This window comes from Hoplias malabaricus, chromosome 10 (assembly GCF_029633855.1).
Source record: "Hoplias malabaricus isolate fHopMal1 chromosome 10, fHopMal1.hap1, whole genome shotgun sequence".
Lineage (NCBI taxonomy): Eukaryota > Metazoa > Chordata > Actinopteri > Characiformes > Erythrinidae > Hoplias > Hoplias malabaricus.
The window spans coordinates 37,380,324-37,389,742 of NC_089809.1; the positions used below are offsets into that span (position 1 = coordinate 37,380,324).

A 9,419-nucleotide genomic window follows, 5' to 3' on the forward strand; every position below is an offset into this window, starting at 1 on the left:
ACATAGTTGATGTAATATTCAATACAAAGTTCACAGTGAATTACAGCCAAAAGTCTATAGGACAAATCTGATATTTTTTGAATGTGACACATCTAAGCTGTAGTAACACTTCACAACTCATTTTCTGATAAAGTAGAATGATGTACAGTATTTTTTCTGCAGTTTCCAGTAAACTGTACTCAATAAATAACGTGTTCCCAGTAATGACTTAGGGTTCTGTTGTCAATAGAGGAAATATTGACTGTTAGCGTATCACATCTTCCTGCACCACCAGGAGCCAATTTTGGATTGTGGGTTGTAATATGAACGTATACTCCATGAGTTAGGATCTATATTTAAAACACACACACATCAGTATGTCTTCTTCCACGATCTGAGGTAAAGCTGAATTGGCAGCAATGGATTCCTCCTCTGTAGACTGGGATGGAAGACGTCAAAATCTACTTTCCTCACTCTCTCCAAATAATCCTCAATAGTGACCTGCAAAACAAACAGAAGTTATCATTTAACTAGTTAAACAATGTAGATATCATTCACTTAACCACAAATGAATCCAACAGGCCCTTTTCCAAAAACAACATGTATCATCTGGATCGGTGGCTGTTTTGTGATGTTTGAATGTCCAAATATATTTGGCCCAGTAGTCTCATCTGTTTATTCATGAGAAAAACAATAAGGCAACCAGAAAGTTATAAGGGGAATATCCAATACGTTTGGAAAGAGTTGGAATGGTGTTTGTGACCCACCAACCACCCGACATACTATAATCAAATCAACAACCAGACCTCACAAATGTTTATGTAGCTGAATGCAATATAAATTAGTGTTCCAACATAAAGTGTGTTGCCTCACAGAAGAGAAAATGAAGAGGATAAGCTTAATTTATAAAGAAAGAGTGGGCGTTCGAGTGTCCACCATCTGTATGCCATACAGTATATTTAAAGTTGTGGCAAGAATGTATTTTAAGAAGAAATATGTCACAACACACAGAACATATGAGGAAATTTATAGAAAGAGGACTTAAGAAAAAAACATTAATTCTTCCCATCAAAATATTATGAGGAGAACTGCTTTAAAAATTGGGTATTATTTTTCTAAACATTTTTATCACTCAGAAACTTCTTTACTTAACAGTGCTCACTTAAAGAGAGAAAACTGAAAGCAAAATGCCAAGGCCACAGTACGGCTTAGTCATCTAATTACACAGAAAAGGCCAGGCATGAGGGTTTATGGAGGGCAGACAGTTCAAGAGAGAGTGTAAAAGCGAAATGAAATGACTTACTGTGTGTAGAAAAGCAGGCATAGCAGCATCTGGAACATTTTTACGGAATGATCTAGCCTGTGAAAAAAAGAATACATTTACTGTTTTTATAAAAATCCCAAAAAAGTAGGAACACTGTAAAATCTAAATAAACAAAACAAAATATGTTTATTATTGTTTATTTATGTATTCATTCATTATCTGTAACCCTTATCCAGTGAAGGGTCGCGGTGGGTCCAGAGCCTACCTGGAATCATTGGGCACAAGGTGGGAATACACCCTGGAGGGGGCGCCAGTCCTTCACAGGGCAACACACACACACACACACACACACACATTCACTCACACCCACGGACACTTTTGAGTCGCCAATCCACCTGCAACGTGTGTTTTTGGACTGTGGGAGGAAACCGAAGCACCTGGAGGAAACCCACGCAGACACAGGGAGAACACACCAACTCCTCACAGTCACCTGGAGCAGGAATCAAACCCACAACCTTCAGGCCCCTGGAGCTGTGTAACTGTGATACTACCTGCTGCACCACCGTGCCGCCCATTTAGTTATGTATTGTTTTACAAAACAATTTTCAATTTGATGCCGGCAACATAAAACAAAATTGAAAAAGGGGCAGTGTTTACCACTGTATTGCATCAGGTCTTATTTTACTCTGTAAAGAACACTCTGTAAAAGTTTGGGAACTGAGAACACCCGTCGCTGTTGTTTTGAAAGTGGGTTTCCTCCCACAGTCCAAAAACACACATTGGTAGGTGGATTGGCGACTCAAAAGTGTCCGTAGGTGTGAGTGAATTTGTGTGTGTGTGTGTGTTGCCCTGTGAAGGACTGGCACCCCCTCCAGGGTATATTCCCACCTTGCGCCCAATGATTCCAGGTAGGCTCTGGACCCAAACTCTGAGCACAGCCATTGGTTCACAAGCCTCAAAATTTTTTTCAATGGCTTACTACATAAACATTAGCATGAATTAAAGCATGCTTCACATAAAAAAAGGTCCATATAGGTGGTGCTCATTTTCACACACTGGACCAGATTCATCAACCGTCCTCAAATCTCCACTTGTTTCCAGAATTTTTATGAATCCGATGATGAAGAGTTTGTATGTCATTCAAGGCACTCAGATCGTCACTTGTTTTTACACAACACTGATCAACCAGGGCCAGCGTCTTTGATGCAATGCACTTAATAGCACCCGCTTTTGGTTCAGTTCCTAAAGGTACTTTGCACATAAATAAAAACCTACTTTCGTAAACTTACATGTTGGAGATGAACATGGGCTTGGCTGGCAATGTCATACACAACATCTCTGACATTCTTCTCCCTACTGCCACGAATGAAGTCCTCTTGAGATGCACCATGCTGGGAACACACACAAATAGATAGTTACCTTGGGTTTAAACATATCCTTGCCCCTCAGCATTAGTTGTTCAGAGGAGATTCACTGGAATGCAATAAACTGACAACATACTGCAGGAATGAGAAATGAATGCCTACTGAACACACACCACATTCAGCCATAACTTTATGACCATATCCTTGCTTCTACACTCACATTCTATTCTCTCAGCTCCACCAACCATACAGCATCACTTTGTACTTCTACACTTACTACTGTCTGCTTTCCATCTGGTGTATGATTTGATTGGTGGATCATTCTCAGTGTGTTTCATGTTTGTATGAGTGGATTAAACACAGCAGTGCTGCTCAAGTTTTGAAGCCCTCAGTGTCAGTGCTGGACTCAGAAGAGTCCACCAAACAAAAATATCCAACCAACAGCGCTGCTGTTACTGATCCACTTGTACCAACACAAACTAACACCACCACCACCACATCAGTGTCACTGCAGTGCTGAGAATAATCCAACACACCACAATGACTCTCAGCAGGTTCATACTGCAGTAACATGCTTATTTATAGAGGATGCATTAAAATTGTATGAGTCTCAGCCGTGCTTCAACACCATACTGCCGCTGGGGTTGTCCATCAGGAGGCTACTGAACTGGGCCTGACAGATTATAAAGGATAAGATACTCAGTGTTCATGATCCTATCAAGATCAAGCAGAAACTGTATGTCACCGGAGAGCAGTGCACCCACCAGCATGCAGATGTCCATGGGCAGATAGACCTTGCGTCTCTTGCTATGATGGGGAGTGGCTCGCAGGCACGTCACAATCCCGTGTGCTTTGCCGATGTGGCTCGCAGCATGGTCGGCATGTACGTTTTTGACTCCTTTTTGAATACATACATACAAAATATTCTCAGCCTGCAGCCAGTGAGGGAATGAATATGAGAGATAAAATGTGCTTCTGAAGGGTTTAACTCTTCATTAAACTCTTCAGACATGTTTTTTTATGGCAAGCAAATGAAGGCTCACCTAGAGTCTCCAGCAGGAGATAGAGGAGTGACGATTGGGTGTTCTCTGAGTAAGACTCGAGCTCCTGAATATTCCTGTATGCTCTGTCCTCCATGTCCTTTTCCTGTCAAAGTGCAGAGAAAAGATTTCATTGGTGTTGAATAATATCGTATAAGAAAAACATAGACGTGGGACCTTTCCATCAGTGTAATTATACATGGCTGAGTTATGGGATCAGCATGGTGGACGTTTCATCGTCACAACCCATTTGTAGATGGAGAGAAAATAAACACTGACTTACACATTTGAGTATGTCGGGCAAAATAACCTTTAACTCTATAAATACTTTTGTAAATGAAAGTAAAATGTGAAACCCGAGTTTGCCATCAGTGCACAAGTACGACACATCTCTAAACAGTGACTAGGAGGAAGTGGGTACAGACACACACACACAGTCATCTGAAATTTGCTATAAATGGAATTTTACAAAAATATCATTTGAATGAAATTGTTCACTAGAAAACAGTGTATACGTAAAGGAACACTGTGTAATTTCTATAACTTAAAATTACATCTTCAAAGTCATTGTGCTGCTTCACTGACCTGTGACAGGGAGCAAAGGCCATCTGTCATTGCTACTCCTGTACAACTTGTGGAGGAGGGTGGGAAACCACCCATTTCTCTCTCCCCCATTCCTGACTTCAGCACAGTGCTATAAAAAGGATTTGCTCTAGTAAACAGTAGCCAAAAACCCAAATTTTACCTACAGTTCCTTTAAAAGGGAAATCTATGATTTCATGTTATATACAATTCTTTAATCGCTGAAAGACTTGCCATTCAGGATATTGTGTGCTTGTGTGTGTTTTGGGGCATGAGTATCACAATCACAATGTATTTTTCTTTAATAACATATTGCTCTTCTAAGTGAAACATATTCTGAGTTTATTCTTGTTATTATGATTATTATTAACAAGACTAATAAATGAGGTTGGAAATTATTTGATGCTTCATCAGTTTAAGACCAACACAAGTTTAACCTTTGGCAGTGTACCTTATTTGGCACCAAAAAGATACAACTTGCGGCACGGTGGTGCAGCAGGTTAGTGTCGCAGTCACACAGCTCCAGGGGCCTGGAGGTTGTGGGTTCGAGTCCTGCTCCGGGTGACTGTCTGTGAGGAGTGTGGTGTGTTCTCCCTGTGTCTGCGTGGGTTTCCTCCGGGTGACTGTCTGTGAGGAGTGTGGTGTGTTCTCCCTGTATCTGTGTGGGTTTCCTCCGGGTGACTGACTGTGAGAAGTTGGTGTGTTCTCCCTGTGTCTGTGTGGGTTTCCTCCGGGTGACTGTCTGTGAGGACTGTGGTGTGTTCTCCCTCTGTCTGCGTGGGTATCCTACGGGTGACTGTCTGTGAAGAGTTTGGTGTGTTCTCTCTCTGTCTGCGTGGGTTTCCTCCAGGTGACTATGAGGAGTGTGGTGTGTTTTCCCTCTGTCTGCGTGGGTTTGCTCTGGTTTCCTCCTACAGTCCAAAAACACACGTTGGTAGGTGGATTGGCAACTTAAATGTGTCCGTGAGTGTGAGTGTGTGTGTTGCCCTGTGAAGGACTAGCGCCCCCTCCAGGGTGTATTCACGCCTTGCGCCCAATGATTCCAGGTAGGCTCTGGACCCACCGCGACCCTGAACTGGATAAGGGTTATAGATAATGAATGAAAGATACAACTTACTCTTTCAGCTATGATCTTCAGGAGCCATCTCCTGGTCAGCGTGTGTTTCCTAACTGCCTGCAAAAACAAAGTCAGTCTTTACATGAATGTCTACACAGCAAACAAACACGTTTCAATAGAGCACATTAATACTGACCACTGAATTATATTCAGAAAACAGTCAGAGTGTAAATGGAAAACAATTTACTGCATTTGTTCTGATTCTTCTTTAAAAAAAAAAAAACATGATTGATGTAGAAAACTAACCTTCCACAGCTCCACACTGATGGGCTGGTGAGGAGGGTCATCTCTATAGACGTCTTCCACTACACTCTTCCAAAACTGCATTCGCATTAGACCAATGGTCTTCTGAGACACAGTGTCCTTGACCTAAAATATATGGTATACACAAAGGATCTAAAAGTGGCAATTTAGGCCGAGTGGGTTTATAAAATGTATTGTGCTGAAACAACAAAGTGTGCAATTTGGCTTAAAAGATACTAATTAAAAAAACGGTCAAACATTATGTTGGTAATCCTCTAACAAAACAGCCTGCCAAGTGAAGTCTAAGGAGTGACCCTGAGGGTTCAGTGCATACTATAGATGTCAAGGAATGAATTATGACTGCTTCTGTTGTTTTGATGCATCATATAATATAAATCATATAAATGTCATAAGTGGACCTCAGGGGGAAAAGAGATTAAATGTGTAGGGCTCTTTAAAACCTGTGTTTTAGCAACTAGGTCAAAGTAGTGTGGCATCGCCAGACACTCAAGTGAGAGAGTCTGGTGCCTTACATATCTTCATGTGGCCAAGAACCGCCTACTGTTGCTTGAAAATGAAATTCGTCTCACACGCAAAACAGAACTATCTTGGCGTGATGTATAGGAGGAGGTCGTGTCAGCCACATATGTTTCAGTGTGACACCATTACACAGAACTTTACACAGAAGTATATATATATATTTAAAAGAACACTATGCATATTTAAACCTTAAAATGACCTGTAACCTGTAATAGAGTAATTGTGATCTTACTTATTGTTCCTTTAATGAGTGCAGACAGCAAATCAGAATGCAACTAGCCAAACACTAATAGTGAGGCCAGCACCCTCTGAGATTATGTTCACGGGGTGATTTTACAAAATTACAGCAGCTAACATTCAATCACTGTATCCTTCTTGGCCGCTGTCAATCAAAGATTCTTTTTAAAAATAGTCACAAATATATAAATTCTCCTGGAGTAGATGCTTAATACATTGTCACATTCTCTGATCCATGGATATAAAGTAATATAAAAACCTCATTCATTCATTGTCTGTAAGCACTTCAGGATGCAGTTCAGGATCGTGGTGGGTCTGGAGCCCTACCCAGAATTACTGGGCGCAAGGCAGGAACACAACCTGGAGGGGGCGCCAGTCTTTCACAGGCCGATACACACACACACACACTACTGACACATTTGAGTCGCCAATCCACCTACCAACGTGTGCTTTTGGACCGTGGGAGGAAACCGGAGCACCCAGAGGAAACCCACGCAGACACAGGGAGAACACACCACACTCCTCACAGACAGTCACCCAGAGGAAACCCACGCAGACACAGGGAGAACACACCACACTCCTCACAGACAGTCACCCGGAGGAAACCCACGCAGACACAGGGAGAACACACCAAACTCCTCACAGACAGTCACCCGAAGGAAACCCACGCAGACACAGGGAGAACACACCACACTCCTCAAAGACAGTCACCCGGAGCGGGACTTGAACCCACAAACTCCTGTGTGACTGCAACGCTACCTGCTGCACTACTGTGCCGGCCCAAATAATATAAATAAAATTAAAACTGCTATTTTTGTGTGGGTGTGTGCATATGTCCATGAGCTTCATTGCATTTATTACTGTGAATACCTGCCTGTGCCAGTTCCACATTAAAAGCCCTCAGCGCCAAGGAGGAGCGGCGAGACGTCTCAGGAAGAAGCAAGGAACACACAAACCCTTCATAGTCTCGTGATCTGTCAAAGAGAACACATCACTCATCTGGTGTACACAGCATGCTTATATATTTTACACAACTTTTTAGCTGATTTACCCCTATAATTATAGACTGTCCTCCATATGTTGCACTGTATTCTGTTGGCCCCCTTACACCAAGTAAGTTTTTCAATGGTCAGAGGACACAGAATGGGTATGATTGAGCAGAGGATCGTTCTCAATGACACTTACATGGTGGTGGTGTGGTAGTGTGTTGTGCTGGCTTGAGTGGATCAGACACAGCAGTCCATTGTCCACTGACTGTCCACTTTGTTAGACACACCAACCTCGTTTGTCAGCCTTGTACATGTAAAGACAGAGACAGTAGCTTATTGGCTGTGCCACAGTTTGTGTTGGTCGTCCTTTAGTCCTTCATCAGTGGACATGGGATGCTTTTGGCTGAATATTCTTGGTTGGTGGACTATATTCAGTCCAACACTGACACACAGTGGTTTAAAAACACTCCAGCAGCAATGCTGTGTCTGATCCACTCATTCCAGCACAACACAAACTAACACACCACCGCAACAATGAAAATGATCCACCACTCAAATCATTCTTGCTCTCTGGTGTTCCTGAAACAATTTAAACCAGTGTTCACAACCAAACTGAGAAAAGAAACAGGGAAAATCCTAGAAAAGTTACCAGTAAAAACTGCAGGAGCTTTTGTGGTTGTAAAACCCACGTTGGCTGAATCTCAAATGGCTTCCTGCTCCCTATGTAGTGCACTATGAGAGCTGTGAAATTATGGCTTGTACACTAATGTCCTGTACATAATTGTCCAGATATACCCCAATTACAAAAGCAGCTGTATTAGAAAGCATACGGTGTACTTTTAAAATACAGGAATCATTATACAAAGGCCTATCTCTAGAAAGACACATGAGTTTCAGCCTAAATTTAATGATGATTGTTGTTTACCCACAGAACAGTAACTGCTTACTTACCTCACAAGCTCAATACAATAGTTCTCATCGTGTTTCAAGCTTGAATTATTTGACGAACTTAAACATTTAATCTCAGCTGGTCTCTGTCTGTATACAGTGTGTGGAAATATCTTACAACAAAGTGAACTACTTCTGCATAAAAGCCCATAATTCCTAATGCTAAGAGCTGAAGCCATGTCATAGAACATGGGCCAGCAGAGGGACGCTGCCCGTGTCTCAAAGAGCTTCCTGCTCCCTAAAGAGTGCACTGAAATTTACACGAAATTAGGGCTTCTACGTGCAATAAAATCGTTAGAAAGACGGAAAAAGGGTCGTGAAGCTTTGTTTGATTTTATATATTTTATATTAGACACAACGCATTAAGTGGGTGTAAATATGTTATTTGTGAACTGCATATTGCACTACATAGGGAACAGGGATGCATTTAAGACGGACCCTCTGTGAATCCTTCCGCTTTAACCGCGTACCTCTGTCTTCAGTCGGTAGAAACAACATCATCCCGTCTTGCGTTCCTCATTAGTCGACTGCAATTTGTTAAAGTATTATGCGAGATTTGGGCCCTTTTAATGTTACATTTAACTTTATATAATACGTTTTATTGCAACATGTGCATTATGATTTGATGAAAAATATACTTTAACAACGTCCTATAATTTAGGGTGACCAGACGTCCTCTTTTACCCGGACATGTCCTCTTTTTTAGACTTAAAATCATGTCCGGGCGGAATTTCACAAACGTCCGGGGTTTTGTTTTTCTAGAGCTTACATAGAGTTTGGAGAAGCGTTTCGTTTACAAATTAGTCCCGCCTTCCCCTACTCCGATTGGTTCGCTTGAGTGAATAGGGGGCGTGGTGAAGTAGCCTAAAATCTTCTGACTGGACGGTCTGACTGTAGAGCTAACGTTATTGGTCGATAACCTTCTCTGTAAACATTCAATTGGTCAGCCATGTTAAATGTTGAAAAATATATTAAAAACAAGCAAAAAATGCTTAAGTAAAAAAAAGTCACTTTTGTCTGTACATTTATATAGCCTTGTTGGTGTCATCTCTTTAAAATAAAAGAAACCCTGCAAATAACGTAATATTACACGGGAACTCTTTAATAAGGCTCGAG

At 41.6% G+C, this 9,419-nt stretch overlaps 1 protein-coding gene across 3 annotated transcripts; it reads right to left on the bottom strand.

Annotated features, from left to right (window-relative positions):
- ndufaf6 (NADH:ubiquinone oxidoreductase complex assembly factor 6) lies at positions 1-8,565 on the bottom strand. 3 transcript variants are annotated; one of them, XM_066683464.1, is made up of 10 exons: positions 8,307-8,443; positions 7,552-7,659; positions 7,237-7,340; positions 5,593-5,715; positions 5,347-5,403; positions 3,651-3,753; positions 3,372-3,505; positions 2,533-2,634; positions 1,283-1,339; positions 1-480 (listed from the first exon to the last, which is right to left on the bottom strand). In XM_066683464.1, exons 3-10 carry the CDS (start codon positions 7,255-7,257, stop codon positions 352-354), a joined length of 726 nt encoding a protein of 241 aa, XP_066539561.1. In that variant the 5' UTR covers positions 7,258-7,340; positions 7,552-7,659; positions 8,307-8,443; the 3' UTR covers positions 1-351. The 3 variants fall into 3 exon arrangements, with proteins under 3 accessions (XP_066539561.1, XP_066539558.1, XP_066539560.1); XM_066683461.1 differs by lacking the exon at positions 7,552-7,659 and having other exon boundaries at positions 7,241-7,340; positions 8,307-8,565; XM_066683463.1 differs by lacking the exon at positions 7,552-7,659 and having other exon boundaries at positions 8,307-8,467.
- Between the last annotated feature and the right edge of the window lie 854 nt (positions 8,566-9,419).

Coding starts and splice junctions, on each gene's coding strand:
- ndufaf6 (XM_066683461.1), bottom strand. CDS start 8,494: ATGTTCTATGACATGGCTTCAGCTCTTAGCATTAGGAATTATGGGCTT. Junction 7,341..8,306: donor TATTGTATTGAGCTTGTGAG/GTAAGTAAGCAG, acceptor TCTCTTTGACAG/ATCACGAGACTATGAAGGGT. Junction 2,635..3,371: donor CCATGGACATCTGCATGCTG/GTGGGTGCACTG, acceptor GTGTGTTCCCAG/CATGGTGCATCTCAAGAGGA.